Genomic DNA, 26243 nt, shown 5'->3' with positions numbered 1-26243 from the left:
TTAAGGACACTGTTCAACCTGCTGAGTTTCTCAAGTACTGTGTTTTGACTCAGTCCACAGAACCATATGTGCCACATAACTTTGCCATTATTTGTGTTTAATATTCCAAAGATAGCTGCAGTGGAGGCAAAACACAAATTTGTTCAATATTTTCCTAAATTTTATATTCATTACTGTTTCTGAAATGAAACTTATTGTGTACTCTCACCTTGAAGAAAAAACAGGATGTAACACAAATATTAATGTTAAAATAGGAAAAAAACTTGAGGTCTGAATAAATTAGTAAACAATAGTTTATATAATGCAAGTTCAAAAGATACACTTCTGTGACTGGCAATTTAATTTGAAATTAGTCTTGACATCTTTCCTGGACCCAACATACTAAAGGGATCGTGATGAAAGCATGTCAGCCCCTCTACTTCCTCTGGAGTTTGTGGAGGTTTTGCCATGACATCAGGAACCCTGGCAAATTTATATAGATGTGTGGGGGAAAGTGTGCTGACTGGGTGCATCACAGTCTGAGCATAAAACCCTCCAAAAGGTAGTGGACAAAGTCCAGAACACCACAGGCATAACCCTCCCCACTGGCAAGAACATCTACAGGGGACGCTGCTGTTGGAGAGCAGTTACACCACCAGTACAAGCTCTGTTCTCAATGCTGCCACCTGGAGAGAGGGAAAGGTGACACAAGACTCACACCATCAGGTTCAGGAACAGCTGCTACCCCTCCACCATCAGACTCTTATCGAAAAACTCAATCAGGGAATCATTTAAGGACTCTTGTGCACTTTATTCATTTTTTTTCTCTCTCAGTATTACAGTTTGTTTACATTTCTTTATTTGTTTACATGTGTACAATATGAAGTTTTTTTTTGCACTACCAATATGTGGTAATTCTGCCTTGCCTGCAGGGAAAGGAATCTCAGGGTTGTATGTGATATCATGTATGTACTCTGACAATAAATCAGAAACCTGAAAGACTGCCATTTCCTGAGTAACATTTCAATCAAACTTAGTTGATTGCTATGCCAAAACATGTGAGATAGAGGAACAGAACACTTATTTACAACAAAGGTAACAACAAACCTAAGAAGGCATCTTACAGAGGTGTTCAAGGCCCCAGATTGGTTGATGAAACCAGCTGAGCAAATAACTGCCCCTCAAAACCAATTGGAAAAATCATACTGCATTTTCTTATATTCACCCTGAACATCAAAGTCAGATATTAGAAAATTCTTTATTGAAGTTCCACCTTGTTGATTAACAGAACCAAAACACACACACACAAAAAGCTTTTTCCTTCTCACCTTTTAGTTTATACTATTTAGCCTTTCCCATGTCACATTAAATTCAATCCCTCCTTTGCCATAAATTTCTAATTTATTTCACTCCATAATCTCTCAAAAATGATTTAATAGGTTAATACAACACAAAAAATGCAAAATGATAAAAGAATAGAAAATGTCCTTAAAGCTTTTCTTTTGAAAACATAGCACAAGTTAATACATCAAGATGTTAATCTGATATCTATGGCAGCCCATCGAGAATCTTTTGAGATTCCTACCCTACTCTAATTCTTTCTATGATTGACAGCTGTGTCCCCTAGAATTTTACACAAGCATCTTTTCATTTCTAGATCCTTTTCCTTATTCAAAACCCAACTCTCTATACAGTCTTTTGGCCTGCCTTAATTTCTGATGCAGCTTGTTGACATTTTTTTAAACTAATGCCACTGTGAGGGGCTTCAGGATGTTTTATCACATTAGATGTTATTTTAATCTAAGCTACTCGTGAAGAATGAAACGATCCATGTACTTTTAATTTACATTAATGTTACACATTCAAGAGCAGGAGCAGCGGGTTGATCTAACTCTATTAGCCAAGAGCATAAAGACTTTCCACTGGCACCTTGTCCAGGAATTAATGGAGAATTAACTAGAACAGGGTCCAGCAGAAAAAGAAAACAGTCAGCACGCCACTGTCAAATGACGTCACATCAGTCTCGATCCTACTCATATCCCCGGCATCAACTGATGCCAGCATGCTGGTTAAACCAGTGGAAAAAGGACAGCAGAAAATCACCTATTTCTGGTTGAAGGTAGACTCCCTGATCCCCAGGGATGAGTTGTGTTCAGTAGAAAAGCAGTCAGTGTCCCGGTTAAAGGTGGCCCAGTGGAAACAGCACAAACACTTTCCTATCCCGGGAGAATGCATGGCCAGTTAACTGGGATGCCAGTGGAAAAAGGGCTACTATCTCTGCAATAGCAAACTAGGTGCATCAGGTTGCCCCAGCTAAATCTCAAAGTTGTTCAATGGAGGACAAAATACCCAACCTGATCCCTACAAGGGGCTAACAACAAAAGGAAGGCTATGTTTATTCAAGTGCTTGATTTAGAGCTTTCTCTTTTTTTTAAAAAAATCGCTGACTAGATGGGAGTAGAAACAACTGGAATGTTAAAGCAAATTAAACATGAGTAAAGAGGCTGCTCCAAAAGTGAGAAACCTGGCAGGACAGAAACATCTCAACTGATACAAGGCGACAATCAGAAGTAGACATTGCAGGACGAGATCAAAGCAGTCACCACAATTGTTCTACACCTGACAATGCAGTCAAAATGGAGTTTAAAGGTAAAGGTTCCATTATTGCCATGTAATACCGCATTTAGAATGTAACATACATGAAATTCTTTAACTCTTGTCTACCGTAAGGAAGACAGAAAGTCGCCACTTTGTCCAGCGCCCCTCGCAGAAACCTAAAGCACCTGGTGTTCCTAAGTGGTCTCCCCTTCAAGTACTGACAAAGCCTGAGCCTGCTTAGCTTCTGAGACCAGACCTGGTCAATGATGCCTTCCATGGATATAGACAACTGAGTGTAATTTGCACACTGACTAAGGTATTCCCATAAACATGATGAATTGCAATGTCATTGAGTCATTGCTAAATCTTGGTTGATTTCACCTCTGGCCAATTTCTGTCAGGGAAACTCACTATCCCTTCCAGCTTTCAATAGTCTGGGGCCTCTGGGAACATCACTGCTTTCTCACAGGTACCCAATGCAAGTGGCATGCCAAGCAGAAGAGATGAATGTGACTAGGTGGCAACTCTACATTTAGTGTTCACCTAGAACCATAGAACACTACAGCACAGAAACAAACCCCTTTGGCCCTTCTAGTCTGTATCGAACCAATTTTTTTTGCCTTGTCCCATTGACCTGCACACAGTCCATAACTCTCCCATCCATGTATCTATCCAAATTCTTCTTAAATGTTAAAATTGAGCCCACCTTCACCACCTCAGCTGGAAGCAAGTTCTACGCTTCAACTACTGTGTGTGTGAAGAAGCTCCCCCTAAACTTTTCCCCTTTCACTCTTAACCCATGTCCTCTGGTTTGTATCTCACCTACCCTCAGAGGAAAAAGCCTATTGTAGTGAGGTCACTATGGCCAGGTTATAGCCCTAAGGCTGTAGCTCAAATCTGCAGGAGAACACACACACACACACACACACACACACACACACACACACACACACACACACACACACACACACACACACACACACACACTAGAGTGTATTCGACACTGAGTTTGTTCAGTGGAAGCCCTGCCTTTTATAGTCCGCTCTCCTGCATCACCACTGGGGCATAGCTTGAGCGGGCCAGCTTCCAATTGGTTACATCAAATGTCTGGGCCCCCTGTGATCCACCAGCGGTGAATAGCCAGTTTCACCATTCTACTGGTGGCCTATGGAAACTGGCATTTGAGCCCACATGATGCTTTGCCGGTCACCAGATTTGATGGCCATTTCCTGTGTCACCTCCCCCACCCAGAACTGGTGATCAGGGCACTGTTTTTAGGAGGCCAACCCCTGCGCCGTGGGGTTGGGTGAGTGATGGGCTGCTCAACGTACAAGTAGGTCGGTTTCAACCTGTCGTGTGAAAGTCTCTTCCCTGCCACCAATGTCCAAAACACAAGTGGAGCCGTTGTGTCTGAGGACACGGTATGACCCCTCATATGGCTGCTGTAGAGGTGGCCAGTGAGCCCCATGCCGAACAAACATGTATTTACAATCAGTAAAGTTCTTTGGGATGCAAGTGCAGGGTTGGCCATGAGGTTTAAGTTTAGCAGGGCCCAGGGTGCCTAGGCGCTCGTGTAGTCGGGACAATGTGCTTGCCGGGGACTCCCCTAAGTCCTCAGGGACCATCATGAATTTGCCCAGCATAACTAGAGGTGCACCAGAGACTAACTCGGCAGAGCATGCCTCAAGGTCCTCCTTCGGTGCAGTGAGGATGCCTAACAGGGCCCAAGGGAGTTTGTCGACCCAGTTATGTCTGGTAAGCCGTGCCATTAAGGCTGCCTTAAGGTGTCTGTGGAACCTCTCTACCAACCTATTGGCCTGTCGTGATACGCCATGGTGGGGTGGAGTTGGGTCCCCAGGGCTTGGGTTAAGGTGATCTACAGATTGGAAGTGAATTGGGCACCCGAAACATGCTACCCAAGTGTTGAGTAAAGCCTGTGCACATGCTTCTGTGGAACCCTCTGATAGTGGCGCCGTCTCTGGCCATCTGGTCGACCATTGTGAGAATGTAACGTGCACCTCTGGATATGTGTAGGGACCTCACAATGTCAATGAGCATGTGGCTGAAGCGGCGATGTGCTGGCTCAATTGTCTGTATTGGAGCTTTGATACGAGTCTGGATTTTGGATGACGAGTACTGAGTATAAGACCTGGCTCACAGGGCAACCTCATTGCAGAGGCATTTTGACTGTAGTCCTGATGGTGGGGTGAGCCAAGTTGTGGACCAAGTTGAAAATCCACCTCTTCCATGCAGCCAGAATGACAAGCCGAGGTGTCACAGAGCAGTGTGCGATTGCCAGGGGCGATCTGGATGTCCTCCAGTTGTAAGCTGTTGAGCGCTGTCCAGTACACCAGAATGGAGGGGAGGGCCCTCTGCAACAATTTGGTGCCTCACCCCATGTTTGGGTTCTGCCGAATGGAAATGAGGCGGGGTGATGGAGGGGAATTCTGCGAGCAAATTTGTTGTCGGCAGTACTCACTGAGTGCAGGTGGGGGCTGGTAAGTTCAGTGCCCTAGAGAGAGAGTGACTGAAATGTCTGGGTGTGCACCAGCCGGCACCCCTTAATATCCACCAGGAGTGAATTGGCCTGCAGGAAATCTGCACCCAGTAATGGTTGTTGCATGGCTGCCACCATAAACTGTCCCTAAAGCGTAGGGAAATGGTGTGGGTCCCGAATGTTCAGATCTTGGAGCCGTTTGGCACTTGGAATTCCCAGCCCACTTTGCTGCAATGGGTCTCAAGGCTGGTCAGGGGAACAACGCTGTATTGTGCACCAGTGTCCACCAAAAAACATCTGAATGTGTATCAGGCTATGCAGTTGCCCAGTCATCGCAGCCATTAACAACGGCCAGCCTGGGCATTTCCCTGGAATGGTGAAAGAAAAAGTACTGCTCACCGGTGGGGCGTGGCGTTCGGGTGGTCATCGAAGTCTTCTTCCACGATGAGCAACTGGATATCCTCCAGCCACTCCAAGAAGACCTGCTGGAACAGTGTGAAGGAGGTGTGGCCATCGTTGAGAGTGAGCATGTTGCTCATGAGGGCAGAAGAGGACTTGTCCCCCAAACCGTCGATATGCAACAGTCGAACAGCGGCGCTTTTAGAGCCCGAAAGTGCGGGTTAACAGCTCTTTGATGGCCATATACCTTCCTTATTCCGAAGGCTGCTGAAGAAAGTCAATGATGCGGGCTGTGGTGTCCTGATTTAGGGTGCTGACCACATGATAGTAGGGTGTGTCATCGGCAGAGATCGTCGAATGGCGAACTGCACCTCGACTTGCTGGAACCACACCTGTGGTTGCAAAATTCAGGAGCCAGGCACCTTCAACGCTACAGCGTTGTTCGCAGGTTGCTCTTCCATCTTCATGTCCAAAGCACTGTTTGGACTAGTTGGGGTCACTACTGTAGCGAGGCTGCTATGGCCTAGGTTATAGTTCTCGGTTATAGCCCCAAGGCTATAGCTCGAATCCGCAGGAGAAGATACACACACCAGTAGAGTGTATTCGACACTAAGTTTATTCAGTGGTAACTCTGCCCTTTATAGTCACCAACAGGATGTGGCTCGAGCCAATTGGTTACCTCAGATGCCCGGGCTCCGATTGGGCCCCCTGCGATCCACCAGCGACAATGGTCTAGTTTCACCGCTATGCCGGCAGCCTATGGAAACGGGCATTTCAGCCCGCACGATGCTTTGCCGGTCGCCTTGTTCAATGGCCATTTCTTGTGTTGACCCGAGACGCAGGCTGCTACACCATCTACATTTACTGTCTATTCCCCTCATAATTTTAAATACATCTATCAAATCTCCCCTCATTCTTCTACACTCCAAGGAATGAAGACCTAACCTGTTTAACCTTTCCCTGTAACTCAGTTCCTCAAGCCCAGGGAACATCCTAGTAAATCTATTTAGCTGTTGATAAACATTGATCCAGTAAGCAGGGCTGGACCAGCTGGTTTTGTGGGCAATGAGCACACTTGGGAGACAAGTTAGGCAGGTGAAGTCTTTGAGAAGTCTCAATCTTTTTTCTTTACAAACCTTTCAATGTGAAGATAAAGTTAACAGAATAGCAATGAAATTTAGCACAGCCCAATTAAGTAGGGAGACTTTTTATAATATGGCAGTCAAAAAGAAAAAGTACTGTTCTCTACTATATTTGTGGTCCATAATAGACGTAGAATCAGGAATAAAGTTTTACTGAGGAGAATTTTCATCAACATTAAACCATAGAAGCGCACAGTTCATCCCAGGATTGTAACCCAAACCATGTGCAAATTTGCAATGGATAACAGAAGGATAAATGTGTGACGAAAAGAATGATGAAAGAAACAGGGTTTCAGTTCATCAAATATAGGCATCAACATGAAAACTGAGAGTTGAGATGCAAATGGTACCCCTAATAATAAAAATGGAATAAAGGCATTGGAGAGTCTCCAAAACTGGAAAAATTAAGATGCATTATCACAATGAAAAGAGCAATGATGAAACGAGGGGCAGAGAACATTAGTGGGAAATGTCACATCAGCTTCTAATAGGAGTTGTCATGTTGGAGCATGTATAAAATTAGGGGTGTGCATCACGATGGTAATTTTAGGCAGAATTTTGAATAATGTCCCGGTTCCATTCGGATTCTGTATCTTCTGACGTGACTGTGGGGGTGAAACGGGCCCTGAGATGGGTAAGAGGTATTCGGTCACCGAGGGCAGAAACAAGCCCTTCAGCCCACCGAGTCCTCTCAAATAGCCATTTGGCCAAGGAGACTCTGAAGAGTGGGCAAAGATCTAGCAGATAGAGAACAATATTGGTAAATGCGAGGTCATCTTCCTTGAAAGCAAAAATAGTACATGATGAAAAATTGCAGCCTGCTATTCTGCAGGGGGACTTGGGCATGCTTATGCACAAATATCAAAAAAATGGTTGGCTTGCAGATGCAACAGGTCATCATGCAGACAAATAGAATGCTGGCTTTCACTGCAGGAGGCCCTGATGCAATTGTACCGAGTACTGGTGAGGTGGCACCTGAAGTACTGTGTGCATTCTGTGTCTCCTTTCTTAATATACCACATGAAATGCTTTACATAAAAATGAATTCATAGCTTTGGAATAATACATTAGCATTGATTGAACACTGCCTTATTGACAGAATAGTCATTAATACACTAGGACCTTTATACAGCAAACCCCTGATATCCAGCACCTATGGTGATTGATAGATGCTGGATAAGTGTATTTTCTAGTTGCTTGAGATTGCGCGTTGAATGATTGGAGAACTAAAGGCAAGGCTCGCCAATTTTAAACTTCTGTATTTTTTTTAACCTTCTGGTATTTTTGCTGGTTCCTTGAATTCTGAATAACAGGGGTTTCACTGAAGTTACAATCTATTGACAATAAAAATAAAGGAAAAGACTGTATGATATACCCAAGGTTATTAGCATATAAAACTAGGTGAGGAAGTAAAGCAAGGAGGATGTCAACAGACCGCAATCAGTTGCAGAATGTTTAAGTGAATCTGCTGGAATATCACCAATGAAATATAAATGTGCAAAATATGAATCTAATAAGATAGGTCGAGAAAACTAAAATATCTCTTTCTTTAAAAGTGGCAAGGCACTAGTAAAATGGTGAGAAAACATTGATACTTGAGAGAAGCACAAAGCTGGCAGAGCAAGCAATGAGAAAAAAAATAAGCAGGTTAACATTTATACAGGAAGACTGGAAGAAACCTACAGAGCAGGGGCGGCCGATCTTTTTAGACATGCAGCATGGTAACGGGCCATTTTGGCCCATGAGTAGGTACCAGGGGTGTAGGTTAATTGGGCAGCATGGACTCGTGGGCTGAAATGGCCTGTTACTGTGGTGTATGTCTAAATGAAAAATTACAAGGTTGGCCACCCCTGCTATAGAGCTATGGGAAGATTACATCTACAGTGCGGTGTACGTCTGATTTCCTTCGCAAATACAAGCTTTCCTTCCCCTCTGAAAGCACGACAATAGATCACTTGTCCAATTCACAGGATGCAAGAATTGTCCAGAGAGGACTGATTGAGTAGACTAAGCCTAGATTTTTGTGAATATAGTAGTAATCTCATTGAAACATTTAAAATTTTAAGGAGCTTGAAGGAGTAGAGATATAGACAATAATCTTCCTTGATGGGGAACTAATATCTGGATTATCCGGAATCAATACAGGGCTGGTCTTTTGTGATTTAGCCAAGGAGAAATTTCATCACAGAGGACTGTGCTTGTATGGATTTCCCTATTCAGTGTATCTAGTATAATGAACACACTTAAGACTGAAATTAATAGGTATTTGGAAAATAAAAAATTAATGGATATGGAGGTAATGGGGAAAAATGGAGTTGCAGAAAATCAGCCATGTTCTTAACAAAAGCCAATTGTGGTCTACTGCTTTCCTCTTGCCCTTTTCCCCATGTTCCTATCCAAATCTTTAAGAAGTATCATAAATAACCAAGGACCAAAATAAGATGTCCAGAGACGTAAATAGGTGCAAGAAAAAAAAGTGCCAAAGCCAATAAAGTGTGATTTGGTAGGTTTTGGTTCTTTGAATGACATCCTGCGATGAGGAAATTAAGAGAGTTTTGGAAGGGGTTTGGATCATGAGGGATTAAAGCAGCAGCGGATACTGGTTGTATTCCACAAACAAAACAATGGATTTAAAGACGAGATACAGAATGCAAATTTAAAATGCAGTCATCAAAACAACATCTTTTGAGCTCCACATCATAGAAGAGGTGTTCAACCAATGGAGGGTATCGGATAAATTTCCTTGGATGTTGCCTGCATGAATGCAAAGTGAGATTGGGAAAAACGGGGCCGTTTTAATTACCAAAGATCAAACTATGGGAGAATGTTACAAGTGTTTAAAATGATGGTGAAAATTGATAAAATAGACAGTGTTAATGAATGAGTAGCCTAGTTCTACTCATAGATACAAAATTGAATGCATGGTACACTATACAGACCAAAGCATGAGAAATTATTTCACTCAAATGTGTCGCAAGAATAGGAAATCCAGAGTGACTGAAACAGACCCCATCAACATTTAAGGAACTGGGTGAAGGAGAGGAAAATAGAGACACGGGAACAAGGCGAGTAAACGGAACTAGAATTTTTGCCCCTGTACAATACAATCATAGACTGATAGAGCAAATGTGTAATAGTTTCTTGGTAATTCTGCCTCATGCTGATGTAAGGTAATTTCTCCATGTTTTAGACTTCCAAATCTTAGCTGTACTGCTGTGCCAAAGCAGCAATTTGAAGCCAAACAGCCCAAGTGCTTGGTGGATAGAAAGAAATAAAGTGATGGTGTCGCTAATAGGCCGCTATCAATGCTTGTGAATAGCCAGTGGAAGAATGGAATAGGTGGAGATGTTGGACCAGCTCACCTATCCTTCCTATGACCGCAGCAGGAGGAAGAGCATGTTCTAGTGAGATCACAAGGAAACAAAGAGGACGAGAAACCTTTAAAAATAAAGAGAAATTACAATTTTCTTCATGTTAATTGAAAGATGGAAAACAAAAATAATTGATTTCCCCCAATCATTTTTAACTGCTCCTCTGCTTATGGAATAATCAGAGATTGAGATTCTCGCACGAGCTAGAAAATACAAGCTTTATCCAAAGTGAACAATCTGAAAGTCAGTCCCTTGCTCACCATTCATTTTAACATACAAACATTGAACAGATTTAGAGAAAGTTATTGCATTCTGTTATTGGTCTCAGATGCAGTTGTGAATGTAAAATAGGGCTCTCGATATGTCTATAAATGTCTCTGCATGGACAGAATAGGTTATCAAAGGATACAGCCTCACACTGCTGTAAAATATTAACAAACTGATTGCACAACAATTCAAGATGATAAGTTGATATACTCACTAGATTGTCCTGATTTTCCAATTGTTGCCCAAGTAAACAAGGACAATTCTACAATGACAAATGGTAGTTTTCCACTCTTTAGAATACTTCGTCCTAAAATTTTCTGAACTCGGTCAAGCCCAAAACTTATGGATTAATGAGGCCTCAAAAATTTTACAGTTATCACATATTGAATCAATATCAGAATAACAGTGAGATAGCGTACATATTTTAAAAGTTGAACTATGCACTATTTTGAATTGCAACAAACAATGTCACACACAGGAGTCATTAATCAGATTTAGAACAATATCCCAGTCCTCAACTGAGAGTGACAAATCCAGGTAATGTTCCCAATCATTTTGATCTTAACTAACAAATCTATTCTCATCCATCAAATTATTATAAATAATTGAAATTGAGCCTCTATGAGAAATTGAAAGTCAAAAAATAAATCAAGAATATTTGTCTCAGAAATCTGTGTAAAATCAGAGCTTGGACTGAACAAAATGCTTGACTTGTAAATATTTGAGAGAAAAAATAACTATTGGGTAATTAAAATTTTACCATCAACTGTTCAAAAAAAGCAAAATTATTTCAAATAAAAAATAGATTTTAAAATGTTGATACCTAGTCTACACTATCCCCAGGGGCTGCAGTTTCTTCCCACTGTTCAAGACATACCAGGGGTTGTAGGTTAATTGGGTGTAATTGTGTAGCATGGGCTTGTGGGCTGAAATGGCCTGTTACTGCACTGTATGTCTAAAAAATTTACACTAATCATACTTTACTCTCCCAAGTTTCCATCAATTCCCCCAGATACTACCACCCACCTAGAGAGAAGGTACAATTTAGGGTAGCCAATTAATCTACTACACCATGCATCTTTGGAAATCGGGATGAAATTGCAGCATTCAGAAAAATTCCTTTTTTTTTAAAATTGTATAAGGTGTCCTAATTCAGGATCAGAAATGTTGTATATCATGTTCAGCCATTTGTATCTCATAAGAAATATTATCACTTCTGTGTTCTCGAAAGAACCAACTTAATGTCAAAGCCATCCTTCAATTACTTTATCTGGCTTTGGTCTCAGACATGAAATAAGCAAAATCTTAGTGTATTCACATAATGACTCATGAAGGCAAGTACCATTCCAGTGGACTCTATTAAAATTGGAAAAGATCCAGCATCATTGTAAATTCAATCTTAAACACAGATCAAACAACCTTCACCATAATTCCAATGTTGAGGTGAAATGGTAATGGCCAAATTTTACATACTTTTAAAATAGTAAAGCTATAAATATTAAAATGGGATAGCAACTAATTGCTTGGGCAAGATGGTGGCAGGTGAAATTATAATTCGGTGGAAGTACAAAAAAAGCATTTTCAAAAAAGTGGACAATACATTTTAGTGTGCAGGCAGAATTGGAGCATCTTACATGAATCAAGGAAAATTAACATGCAAGTTCAGCAAACTGAAAGGAAAAGTACACACTAGTTATTATTGCAAGTAGATTGAAAAGAAATAATAGGTCTTGCTGCAATTATGCAAGAGTTTTGTGAGTCTCATTTGAAGGAATGCTAAGTGATTTGTCCTTCAGTTCACACTGAATGTATCTATATAACATGAGTTTGGCAAATGGTGTACAAAAACACCAAGGATCACAAAATCAGAATGAGGAGTTTGCCATTTAGGACTTGGATAGTTTCATTCAAGTGATTGTGACTCTTAGAATTCTCTGGCCAAAGGCTGTTCAATACTGCAAGGTGTCGGATCCCAAGATAAAGAAATTGCATGCATTGAAAAGTGAAGTAAATGATCTATCAGCCATTATCTTTGAGCTCTGGAGAAAGCTTGAGGCACCTTTTCGTTAAATTCTAAAAATGCTCCTGCTCTTTTTCTCCTTTATGGTTGTCAAGCCCATAAGGGAGGGAGGGAGTACTGTGTAAATTAAGCAAAATGACCCAAAATATATTTTTCCCTTCCCAGTGAATATCTGGAAAATATAACTATATGGATAATAATACCAAAAGGAGTAGCATTTAAAAGATCCTAGAATAACTATATCAGATGTATAAAATCAGAACTTCAACACCTGAATTTATGACTTAAAAGTTAATTTCACAGGAATCTCTCCATGCTTTCAGTTTGCCCGTAACTGCAGTAAATCTCCAAAAATCCAGTCTGTTCAGGACTTCATTGGTACCAGACTGGCAGATTTTCTGGACTACTGTTACACTGATATGCTTTTAATCCATTTTTGTTTCAAGATGTTACATGACATAAAATTTCCACCCAACCACACAAGTTTAAAGGGAATGCAGGAAACAAGGCCCTGGCGAGTTTAAACAGAGCATGGGGAAATCACTTTGTGATGAGATGCCTGAACATAAAAATGTCCAAACAATCAAATAGCCAATTCTCATAGTTTTACTGAAATATCAAAGGACTCCCTCAAGCATCAAAGATTAATCTAGTTGCCCTGTATGAGATGATTAAGAGATTGAATAAGGTCATGGAAACATTATGTCACCTAAGTGAACTACCTGGACAATCAAGTCAATGGTATATCCTATCAGGAAAATCCAATCCATCAGCTTCATTACCCAAAACCTTGTACAATGGCCCTCAAGGAGTGAAATTATTTTCTCTGCTTGGGGAATTGAATACCAGTGGACATAACACTAAAAAGCTATGCCATTTTGGAGCAGATATCTGAAACCATTTTCCCCCTACTCCAAAGACTTTGGAAATCAGAACCCTTTCCCAAAACACGGAGAGTTTATTTGAACATTTCAGAATTGAAACAAATATTTATAGAGATTTAATGACTAAATTGAACATTATATAACAAACATGATTAAGTCAGTATACAGTTCACTCCAGATCTAAATGCTGGAATAGGCTTTAAGAGCAAAGTGGGTTAATACTGCTCCATCGCTAAATTTTGTTATCGCTGGAATATCAGTTGCTGGTGTCCAATCCATGGCAAAGAGAGTTAAAAATCAACAACAATGATGGGTCAGAGGTCAATACATGCATCATACTTGTTAAGGACATGTTAACTGACCAAGTTTCCAACACTGAAATTCCAGATTTATTCAATAGTTTAAATTCTCATGCTGCCATAAAGGGATTTCAACATCCAACTGGATCAATGATGCACAAGTTCTGAACTGGCAAACAATTTAATGACTATCCTAACGCACTTTTCATCCGAGTACTTCACTTTTTAATATTTTTTAACTGTAACAATGCATAGCATTTGGCATTTCAGAACTGAAAACAAAATTATCTCAGAGGCAATGGTGACTGACCTCACATTCAAAATAAATGACAGGACTGAAAGACCAGAGAAGTTCTTTGAGTTTCCAGTTCAGCATTCCACTGAATCCAACTACAGGAATTTTCTTGCCTCAGTGGCCCACAAAGGTAATAATGAAAGACTCATGAAAGTAAACAATGATAAAATAGAATGGAAATTAGCATCCATTTGTTTTATTTTGAAACAATGCATGTTATCATTAAAAGTATTCTAATTGCAAGTGATAAGCTTGTTATGATGACCCTTCATCCAAGAAATCCCTGGAGTAAAACACAAAAGTCTGCAGACTTTGTGATTGGAGGATTTTGGAGGAACTCAGCCGGTCTTGAGGGCTCAGGCCTGAAACATTGGTAATGTACCTTTACTTTCTATGGACTCTACGAGACTGGTTGAGTTCCTCCAGCATTTCTGTGTGTTTTTACAAGAAATCCCTGGGCCAAGCTGTACTTGTCTGAACTGGATTAATGGTATGGTAACTGAAATTAGTTTCAGCAACAAAAACACAGTGCAATTCAGGCACCCATGTTCAGAACTTTCCTCACAGATCATCTGCTGATACTTTCCACGCAGCCTCACATTGTTCTTGGGTGGGAAATTAAAAGGCAGCTGGTTCTGTAGAACCAGGATTAGCTAACCTCTGAAGTACCAAGTATAGAAGTGATTACAACATTAAAGCCACTTTTACAATTACTCTTTACACTTGCTTTTAATCACACAGCACTGTCCAAAAAATACAGAACATTTTTTTCTTTAGTTTGCTGACACAGGTGAGCCTGTTCTGGGCCTTCCAAGTATTACAAATACTGGCCCATCTCAACTTCTGAAAAAACACTAAAAATTTGGCTCCCTCAGGTAAAGATTTTTCCTGTTGATGATTCAATACACTGCACTGCCAAATTATCAATTTCATTTGAAAGAAATATAACTGAAAGAAAGGCATTTGTGGAAAAATAGATCAACTTTCCATTTGCAATAAAAAGAATATTTGTGATTGCACATACAGTTAACTTAAAATACATTTGTTCAGGTTAGGAATAGCAACACACAAAGCATATTTTTTTTAAAAATCGCCAAGTCACATAATAGAATCAAACTACCCGTTCATACAGCACACAAATTCAAATTACTGAAATGATTTTCAACTAATTACACAAAACCTCTGCAAGAGTCTCTGAAATTCATTGTTACCTAGATGAATAAAATTGCTCGGTAGAGTTTCAATGATCTCCATTCCAAAATCAAAAACTATTCTGATAAATATAATCAAGCTAAGAATATACCCACCATGGTTTATCTCTTGTTACTTTGGAGGGAAACCCTGTCAGGTGTTGCTTATTATTGGAGGTATGTAGATTGTCTTTTGGTGGCCTGAATGGCTTGGAATTGCTACCAACTGTCGTATGGCTACTGCAGGCTTTGGATTTCATTGGGACTGGTGACGCTGCGGAATTGGAGGTCGATGAAGCTGGTGATAGGGTCGCCTTACATGATGAACCATGCCTTCTTTCTGAAAAGGGAGAGCAAGGATTAGATTGAAAGCCACAATTTCCAAAAAAAATTCATTAATTTTTCTGTACACTTGACACGATAAACTAATCAAAAACTACTGCATCAATTTGTAGACCCAATTTTATTTTGAGAATAATCAAGTAGTTCTTATAGATGAGCTATAACTCAAATGTGTTGTTTGGTCATATTAGGTAAGAATTATAATGTATGATATATATGAATATATGAAATGTTAGATTTTTTAAAACTGCTGATGTTGGAAATCTAACGTAAAACAGAAAATACTGGAAATGCTCAGCAGGTCAGCCTGCATCTGTGGAAAGGGAGATAGAGTTAACATTTCAGATTGCAGACCCTTTGTTGGAACTGGAAGAAATGGAAAGACATTGATTAAGCTGAAGGGAGGCGGAGGAAACTGCTTAAAATATTACATTTGTTCCTTTCTTGGCAATCAACTGTAGTTCTGTACTTGCACCTTTGTTTAGGAAACTAAGGAGACATGAACTTCCACTCAGTTAGATTTATAAAAGTCAACATTTCCAAGTGTAACCTTCAGATGGGTAGATCGAGGCCACAGAGTAATTTGTGTTAGCTTTACTATTTAGTGTCAATCACTGTTAGGTTATATTATAAAGACAATCATACTATTACTATTTAGTATTATCAGCTTGGCTTGATGGTCAAACACTTTTGCCTCTTCATTGGAAGTCTGCAGATCAAGACTCTTTTCAGATATCTAAGCACAAAATTTAGGCTGATACGTGTATGAGGCTGAAGGAAAGCTGCAGAGCTAATAAAATAGTTTTGACAGCTGAGAGCCCTCCCCCTCCCCCCTTAGCTTCCATTCACTTTCTCCAACTGTGGCAAAATAATGGAATACTGCCAAACCATAACTAATAATTGCAGGACTGGACAAGGGTTCAAATCCCGCGCTGTCTGCGTGGGTTTTCTCTGTGGGCTCTGGTTTCTTCCCACCTTTCAAAACGTACCGGGGGTGTAGGTTAATGGGGTGTAAATTGGATGGCACGGACACATGGGCAAAAATGGCCTATTTCCGTGCTGAATAGATTCATTAACATGAAGGGATAAGGGCATCCAAAGGTAGTGTTCTTGAAATAAAGGATGAAAATTAAACAGAAAATGTTAGGATGTAATAAAAGTTAGGTTCACCAAATAATCACGCAGAGTACAGAAATTGCAGCGTAGGATTAGAAATGCTGTTTCCTTTCTTGGCCTAGAAACAGCATCAAAGCAAGGAGGTTCTGTTAGAACTGTACACGACTCTTAATTAGGCACAGCTTGAATACTGCATACTGTTCTTGTTATTACATTATAGAAAAAACTGTAGAGGGTGAAGAGGAACCATATAAAGTAGTAACCAGGATTAGATTAGAGAAATGTATCTATGCTGAGAGCCAAGCTACTTTTCCATGGAACAGATGAGGCAGACAAGATATAACTGAGCTAAAATTGCGAAGAGTTCAAACAGAGCAAATAGAAAATACCTATTTCTCTAAGCAGATGGAATGAAAACCAAGAGACATAGGTTTACAGTAAGTGATGTACGGGATACAAACACAAAGTGAAAGGGATCAGGAATTCACTGCCTGGACTGAAACATAAAAGTCTGCAGACGCTGTGATTTTAGTTAAAAAAAAACTCACACACACACACACACACACACACACACACACACACACACACACACACACACACACACACACACACACACACACACACACACACAGAGAGAAATGCTGGAGGAACTCAGCAGTTCTTGCAGCATCCAGATGAGGTAATGATATGATACCTTGAAGAAGGGCTCAGGACCAAAACATCAGTTATCTTTTACCACGAATGAACACTGCACGATTTGCTGAGTTCCTCAGCATTTCTGTGTTTTTACTGGAATTCACTGCCTGACATGATGGTGGAGTAGCATCCGTCATCATATTCATAAAGAGCTTGGAAGTGCCACAGCATGAATGGCTACAGGCCAAATGCCGGATGGGGAAATTGGCCCTTTTTATGTCTAGTGCTTCCTTACTTTTTCTCTAAATCACAAGCTTCATTTGGAACATAATAGTGTGATGATCAAATTGCAGTTTCATTCAGGCAATGAAAGGAAGTGTATTCATGAGTCAATGACAAGTCACACCAGAAAGATGTCTTCTCAGGTGTGGGAGATGTTCAGTGGTCTCCAGAGATTCCACATGAACCTGACTTACCACAACTTGGGAGTTGACTGGAGAGGATCTCCAACTGTTCAGCAAAGTTGATTTTCCTTATATAACTGACAAGCATACAGTCATAATGCAACAAGATTACAGAGCTTGCCATATTACATGGACACTGAGCACCAGACTCTCCACAGCAAGGATTCTTCTCTAGTTGCAGTCGTGGCACACAATGAAGAGTAGGGAAGAAGCCGCCTTTCAAAGATGTCTTAAAGGCAAACATGAAGAACTGCAACATCACCACCAACTCATGAGAGGTTATCATTCAGTGAGAACCTGCTGCAAAGAGCTCCGAACCCGAACTATACACCAGTTACAGTGATTGGAAAAACAAAAACAACAGAAAGCATGTGGTGGACCAGACATAGGCCATTGAATGGAACCATAGAACATTACAGCACAGAAAAAGGCCTATTCTGCAGAATTATTACTCTACCAGGTCCCACTGACCTGCACCATCTCCATATATTTCTATATCCCTCCCATCCACGTACCTGCTCAAATACTTCTTCAATTAAAATTGAGCCTGCATTCACCAAACGAGCTGGCAGCTCGTTCCAAACTTTAACTACTCTCAGTGTGATTAAGAACCCCCTAATATTCTCCTTAAATTATTCGCCTTTCACCCATAACTTCTGGCTTGTATCTCACCTGACCTCAGTGGAAAATGCCGACTTGCATTTACTCTATCTATACCCTACTTAATTGTGTACGTGTAAACCTCAATCAATTCTCCCCTCATTCTTCTATGCTCCAAGGAATAAAGTCCTCACCTATTTAACCTTTCCCCGTAATTTAGTTCCTTAAGTCCTAGCAACATCCTAGTAAATTTTCTTTCCACTCTTTCAATCTTATTGATAGCTTTCCTGTAGTGAGGTGACGAAAACTGCACACACAACTCCAAATTTGGCCTCACCTGTGTCTTACACAACCATGGCAGTCCAACTCCTATTCCCAATATTTTGCATGGCTGGCATAGCAGTTAATGCAACACCTTTACTGTGCCAGCGATCGGGACCAGGGTTCAAATCCCACACTGTCTGTTCTCCTCATGTCTGCATAGGTTTACCCCCAGGGGCTTCAGATTCCTCCCATCATTTCAAATGTACTCGAGGTGTAGGTTAATTGTGTGTAAATTGGGCAGCATGGACTCGTGGCCTGAAATGGCCTGTTTCCGTGCCTTATGTCTACAATAAAAAAAATATTATCAAGGCCAGTGTGCCAAAAGATCTCTTTGCAACCATATCTACATGTGACACCACTTTCAGGGAATTATGCTTCTGTATTCCCAGATCCCTCTCTTCTACCGCACTCCTCAGTGGCCTTCTATTGGTTTGTCCTTCCAAAATACAACAGCTCACATTTGTCTGCATTAAATTCCATCTGCCATTTTGCAGCTGGTCCAGATCCCTCTGCAAACTTTGAAAGGCTTCCTTGCTGTCCACATCACCTCCAAACTTTGTATCTACAAATTTGTTGATTCAATTTCCACATTATCATCTAGATCATTGACATAAATGACAAACAACAATGGACCCATCACTGATCCATGAGGCACACCACTTGTCACAGGCTTCCAGTCAGAGAGGCAATCAAAGAGGTCATAAATTGGATTTGACATTAACTTTATGGGAGAAGCCAGAAAGTGATGAAGTCAATGTCAAATCCAATTTATGACCTCTTCGAGCAACTGAATCTTCCTGACCAACCTCCTATGTGGAACCTTGTCAAAGGCCTTACAAGAATCCATATCGATGACATCCACAGCCTTTTCTTCATCAATTTTCCTGGTAACCTCCTGGAAAAACTATAAGATTGGTATAAGCCATGTTGACCATCCCTAATCTGTCCCTGCAATTGGGCATGAATGCCTAACTGGTGACAGGTTGCAGGGACCTAATCCTTCTCCCATTTATGTTCTTGAAATGTTCCATGAGAAACAATCATGCTTGCTTACTAGGAAGTGCAAAAAAATGACGCCCATGCTCAGAGTTTTATCTGAAATTCTGAAAACCAAAAGCCTAACAATTCTCCCCCATGGATGTCGTCTGCATACCACAGCTTGTGTTTGGAACCAAACATAACCCAATGCGACCCATGCTCAACTCCCACTTGAATATCCCGTGTCGGTAATTAATGGAACCCTAGGGAATCCTTACTTTATAGGTGCCAGCAGAAAAACGGAGTCCAGCGACTTTGATTCGCCATATATGGATGCCTGATTCATCATAGAGAGCCTGACGCCTGGACGTCCCCCATCCAGAGCCGCTGCAATCCCCCCCCCCCACCGTCCTGTATCGCCGCCACAACTACCCTCCCCTGTCTAGAGACCCTTCTTGACCTTTGTTTTGCGCGAATCTGAAATCAGCGCAATTACTCAACGTACCACTGTAACTATTATTTTATTACCCAAAAAATTCTGAATTCCAAAAAGTGTCTGGTCCCAAGGGTTTTGGATGAAAGGTTCTGCACCTGTACACAGATCTCCATCAAGTCAGCAATAGGTGAGAGTCCAGCACCTTGTTCAATGATCTGAATATCCCCCAGAAACACTGGCAGTGTTGCATGGAATGCTGACATTAATCTTTGGAACTCTGGAAAAGTTCACAACATTGGACAAAGTCCCAAACTTACAATTTGGATTTTGAGGTCCTCCCAATTGCCTTGTAGTGTTAGACTGCTCATGGAAAGTGATGGTGCATTAAAGCCGGCAGCTCACTTGCATTTATGCTTCAAATCTGACAAATCTATGTCATCTTAGATACTTCAGTGGAGAGGGTTAGCTGTGAGGAAGAAGGAGCAACCTAGCCATGCCCTTCTCAGCCACGAATCTCCCATTGAAAACACCTATCCAAGACACTGCCACAAGAAAGCATCCAACATCGCAAAGAATACCCATCACTCTGGTGGTAATCTAATCTTGCTGCTACCTTCAAGAAAAAGGCAAAGAAGCCTCAAATTCAGCACCTCTCAATTCAGGAACAGCTTTAATCCAACATCAATGACTCTTGACCCTCCTTTTACTCCCCTCACTTTAACCATAAACTACTTTGGGACCACCAGAATATCCCTTGCACTAACTGCCACTATGAATATTTATCTATCCTTTCATATTCATCATATTTTCTGCATTGGCATATTTTGGTAATTTAACATGTACTATGTAGTTTGTGCATCTTACGTACCTGTTTGACTGCAGCAAACAAGAATTTTGGTGCATCTGTACATTGGACACGAATGTGACAATAAATTTGCATCAAATATATTTAACAGAGTTACTTTCTAGAGGTTTATTTAAAATTTCAAATGTTTCTTCTCAACAGTTTTTTAAATATTTGTGTGCTAAAGGTATCCATAAATCTTTTCTCCCTTTTGACACTGGCTCAGCTTTGTGGCTAGGCTTAACTAGTCATCAAGGCATTTCACTGGAGATTTATAATGGGGAGGCATTGCCCTTCTCGGGGGCTTAACACTGGGCGAGAGTCAGCTTCCTGGAAGAAGTTGGCATCTTAGGACTTATTCAAGGAGAGGGAGTTTAGCAGCCAGATAACCACCAAGCTCAAGTGCTTCACTGTTCAGGTATATAAAGGAGCAAATACGCAAGCCTGCTTCATGAGAATTAGCTGTAAGTCACACCTAGTGGTGTGGAAGGAAATGGAATGAATATAGAGTACAGGTACTCCCCTGACTTGTGATGAGACTTGAGTCCATCCACACATACAACCGAAAATTTGTTTAAAAAATATAAAGAAAAAAAAAAATTACACAGTTTATGTTGTATTTGACAAATTATAACAGAGATACAGGGCATTTAAGAGCCAAAATGTGCGTAGTTGCCTTGTTAGTCAGCGTCCCGGGGTCTGTAGGTTGGGTGCAGCCATCTTGATTCCTGTGTGCATGCGTGAGTCTTCCATTGGCGCATGCATGGTGGGTTCGCATATTGGAGTTCGGTTGGCACATGTGCGAGAGTTAAGCACTGTAACGATATTGAATTCATGCCCTTAACTCTCGCGCATGTGCCTACCGAACTCCAATACGCGAACCCTCTATGCATACGCTAACGGAAGACTTGTGGGTGCGCACAGGAATCAAGATGGCTGCACCCAACCTACGGACCCTGGGACGCCGACTAACAAGACAACTACACACATTTTGGTTCTTACATGCCCTATATATCTCTGTTATAGTTTGTCAAATACAACAAACTGCATAAATTTTATATTTTTTCTTACTTTTTTTTTAAAAAAAACAAATGTACGCAACTCCAATATGCGTCCATTCCGAGAGATGACCAATCCTTTGGTCCCAATTATGGTCATAAGTCGGGAAGTACCTGTATTCAAATACAAAGGAAGAGATTTGCACAATAGTCCGAGTGGAATTGAAAAACTGTGAAAAATAATTATGCTTGAAACTAAAGCCAGAAGTGATCAGAAGAAATTTTGCTAATACAGTGGGAAATTTCTGACAGCTACTGAGATTATAATATCACTAACACAAAACTACACTGAATGCAACCCACCAGGTGTAGAATATCATTGAAAGGTTGTGATCAGTAGACACCCTCATGAATTTAACACAGTATCATGAACACATTGTAACTAGAGGGGGCATTCATCCTTTTGATAATATCGCAACAAAACAACAACTTGTACAAATTTTCATGCTACAATTAGAATAGTGCAAATGCACATGAAATATAGTGCAAATAGGTTCTTTGATCATTTTGTTAGTACATACAAAAGGCCTCATGCATTCTTACAGAAAAGCATCACTTTACGTTAACCATTAATAAAATTAGAAATTAAATAAGAGAAATTTAAATCAAAGTATAAATGGGAAAATTATATTACTTATTTTCAGAATCTGCGTTGATAAAAGAATGTTTGATTTGAATGGCAGGTTACACAAAGCATATTTTAGAATTTGTGAGTGGATAACGATCACTCTGTTTGATCTTGATCGATCTTATTTCAATTACAAAAAAAATTGAATTGCTATCAGAACGTCCATGGACATTCTTTTGAACATTAAGACGGCATTTAATTTTTCTCAGACCCACACTTGCTGTACACCAGGAGGCAAAAAAAAATCCTCACATTTGTTAATTTGCTCATGTTCAATACTGAGAGCTTGCATCAGGGTTCAAATGAATGGGAATAAGGTTAGAGTTAAAAAGTTAGGGTAACAGGCCAAGAACTACACAATCATGAAAAAAAAATGAGAAAAGTAAACTGACAGAATTATCTGATCTCAGTTGTCAAATACTCAATATCAACTACTACAAGGTATAATCGTGCCACAGCATACCTTGTCTTTCCTGCAATCAAAAATGTACCAGAACACATTAGTCAACGAAACTTTGCAGTTGATGCCTCATCAACAGGTGAAAAATATGTGAAACATGTAAATTCACCAACCACTGGCAACAAAGAATAAAAAACTAAACATTTCCATTCTCTAAAAAAACTTCAATGATCTGCAGACCTGTGAAGTAATGGGAATAGAGGCAAAAAGAGGACAGAACTTTTTTCAAGTTCATTTTAAAATTAATCCTTATACTTTAAAGCAGTGACTATAATGCATTGTACAGCATTTTAGGATGGTGCAATTTTTAAAACAATATTTGCAACAGAGATGGATATGCCGCTGTTGATCTTAGTAGTTCTAGTTGCGTGGTAACCGCAGGTAAATACCACGATCGTGTGGAGATCACAGTAGTAGTACGCCACTGAACGGAATTAAGAATTTCTGGAAGACTGAAGATTTGAATCAGGTTTTCTATTCCAGTGAACTCGATTTCTCAGTGCACTGATTTTCTCTAATTATTACTGGCACAACTACAGTGACACATTTACATCTGTGGAAAAATTTTTGGATCAATGGTACAAATTAAGCTTGTAGTCTGAACGGCGCTGGATTTCTGCAGCCTCACAGCACAGTGCTCCCTTTCGAAGAAATCTGATCACCAGGGTTTCGAAAGCATTTACAAGTCAACACATTTGGCAGCACAAGCCCAACATTATCAGGTTCAATCCCATATCAGTGAGGGATGTATTGACCACCAATGGAAGCAATTGAGAGCTACACTAGCATGTCAGCACTCTATCATCCATGTCAGATGCTTCTACAGGGAGCCAGCTGGTCTCTCAAATGGCTGTTAAAGATCCTATATCATTTCAAGACGATTAAGAACCTTGCCTCACAAGCCAATATTTATGCCTCAACTAAGATTTAAAACCTATGTTATCTGGCACATTGTGAGGATTGGCAGATGCCGGAGAAGTGAATTTTCCGGTTGTTTGAGATTGTGTGTTGCACAATTGGCGAACTAACAGCAAGGCGCGCCAATTTTAAACTTCCATGCTTTTTACCCATTTGTTTTCCATGACTTTTTTTTAACCAGTCACAAATTCCGGATAGCAGAGGTTTTACTGTACATATTTGTAGAGATAGTAATTTAGACAACATTTTTACTCTTCATACAAAGAAGGTAAACTTCAAATGCCATTGGATACACAAAACTTTAGGACATAAGTTCCTTGAAGATGTAAGAAGCACAACATACAATCAATTCTTTCCCTTCTTTTATGATTAAAGTCACCATCTTTAGATTGGGCGGACAATAAGCCAGCAAATTTTATTTCCAATTTATAATCAGTGTTCTTTTAGACTCTAAAATTTAGAGAATAAAACACTACAGCATAGTACAGGCCCTTCAGCCCTCAATGTTGTGCCGACACATATATTCCTTTTTAAAAAAAGTACCAACTCCTCCCTTCCCTGTAACCCTCTATTTTTCTTCCATCTGTGTGCCTGTTTAAGGATCTCTTAAATGCCCCTAATGTTTCAGTCTCCACCACCATTGCTGGCATGTTGGAAAAGAATCAAAGACTAAACTGTTTTTAGTTTCTAGGCTCCAACAGGAAAAGGAATCATAAATGCACTGGAGCCAATACAAAAACAGCCTAATCAGGGACCACGGTGATGAAGGGGAGAATCTTTGGGAGGTGGGGAGGGGATAGGATAGAAATTTGACTGCCTAAAATCACTATTCAACTTTAATAGAATCAGTACAATGCAGCAGAGAAAGGAGGCATTTGATTTGATGTGTTTGTCAGAGTTCTTCATTGCCAAAGTACCCAAGCCAAGTATTATAATGGCAGAAGCAAAGCATGAGAAAGGAACAGACAAAAAATAAATGCCACAGTTCATTTTCCCCACTAAAAGCATGTCAGTTAAAAGCGCATAGTTAATAATTAACAGCTCAAGGTGAATTGGTATGTACATGAACCCAACCCATACAAGATCACAGGCAAGCATGTGCAACTCCACTCCCACAGCTAGGTAGCCAGGATCAGGAGAATTTCTCTAGAAGGAGGGAGTTAGAGAAACTGAAAGTTACTGAATGAGTCAGCTCAAGGCTGCTCTCACACACCGTCCAGTAACTGGTTAAAGAGCAGCAGTGGCAAAGGCCTGGGAGCACATCACCTACCTTGCCCTTTTGGCCGGGGAATGGTGTGTGGCATGGGGAGACCTAAAAAGAGGGGGAGAAGAAAAAAAAATCATTAAAATGCGAGGGTGAGAAAAAACAAAGGTTTAAAATACACTTTTTTGACCTACACATTCAGGCCAAAAAAGCAACCAAAAAAAAATCAAAGAATGACCTACTAATTTACTGCAGTTTTACTTTTAAGAAGTCAAAATAAGTTTCATAAAGAACAAATAAATTCCATTTACAGATGGCACAACTTCTGAAAACACAAAATTTTGCCCAGTTGCAGAGCGACTCCAAGGAATAAAAGAATTGCATTACTCGGGAAAAGCAATGAAAAAGATATAACCTGACAATTGCAACAACAATTTAACCATGTGGAATGGAGTTGAAAGCTGACAGGTCAAAAGAGACTATCTGGATTCAAGTAGGGCTCGTGATTAGAGAAACAATTTTATTTGCAAATTCAATTAACTTAGAATATTTGTTAAGAACTAACAAAGAATGGACTAAATAAATCCAAATTTTTAATTATCTGACACACTAACCTATCCTTTGTGAGGTGCAAAGGATTAGTGTGCCATGTTCCCAATTTGAGAAGTGGCCATAATTTAAATTAGCAATGCCTTTCTCAGGAGATCGCAAAGCGCTTTCCAATCAAACTGTAACTGAGAGGCTGTGGTCACTGTGGTAATGTAGATGACTCAGAAGTCAAATCGTATGCAGCATGTCCTTTCAACCCAAACGATAATGAAGCAATGACTAGATCATCCTTTTTGAGTGACAAATGAGATACGTATGACGTACAGCGTCGTAGTCAATTCTACACATTTCTTCAAATTGCACTCTGGGATCTTTCACATTCATTCAAGGAGGCAGATGAATCCTTGGTTTAACACTTCATCTAAAAGACAGCATCTCTGAAAGTGCAGCATTCCCACAGGATAGCAACTGGAGGATTAGTCTGGGTTATCTGCTCAAATCTCTATGATATGATCACATAATCTTCCAACTCAGGCAAGAGAGGACAACAGGCTGAAAGATGAGATTAAGTACTGATCTCTGATAGTTAATTTTAATTAATTTTTTTTTAAATTTAGACATACAGGATGACAACAGGCCCTTTCAGTCCAATTGACCTACAACCCTGGTACGATTTGAACAGTGGGAGGAAACCAGAGCACCCAGAGGAAACCCGCACACACATGGGGAGAATATACAAACTCTT

General features: G+C 40.3%; 1 protein-coding gene across 17 annotated transcripts in view; it reads right to left on the bottom strand.

Moving 5' to 3' along the window:
- The window catches only part of LOC138745878 (ataxin-7-like protein 1), a 192210-nt gene that overhangs the window by 52595 nt on the left and 113372 nt on the right, over positions 1-26243 (bottom strand). For 14 of the 17 annotated variants that reach the window (XR_011346560.1, XM_069903336.1, XM_069903335.1 and 11 more), the window contains 2 exons: positions 25016-25057; positions 15059-15281 (listed from right to left, as the gene is read on the bottom strand). Coding sequence is in view for 16 of the 17 variants with exons in the window: in XM_069903336.1 (XP_069759437.1) it covers positions 15059-15281; positions 25016-25057 (265 nt within the window). In the remaining variant the exon portion in view is untranslated. The remainder of the gene's footprint in view (positions 1-15058; positions 15282-25015; positions 25058-26243) is intronic. The other 3 variants (XM_069903340.1, XM_069903341.1, XM_069903331.1) reach the window with 1 other exon arrangement.

This window comes from Narcine bancroftii, chromosome 11, assembly GCF_036971445.1.
Source record: "Narcine bancroftii isolate sNarBan1 chromosome 11, sNarBan1.hap1, whole genome shotgun sequence".
NCBI classification, from domain to species: Eukaryota; Metazoa; Chordata; class Chondrichthyes; order Torpediniformes; family Narcinidae; genus Narcine; species Narcine bancroftii.
The sequence above is the reverse complement of the archived record's forward strand: the minus strand, read 5'-3'. Positions and strand labels throughout refer to the sequence as shown.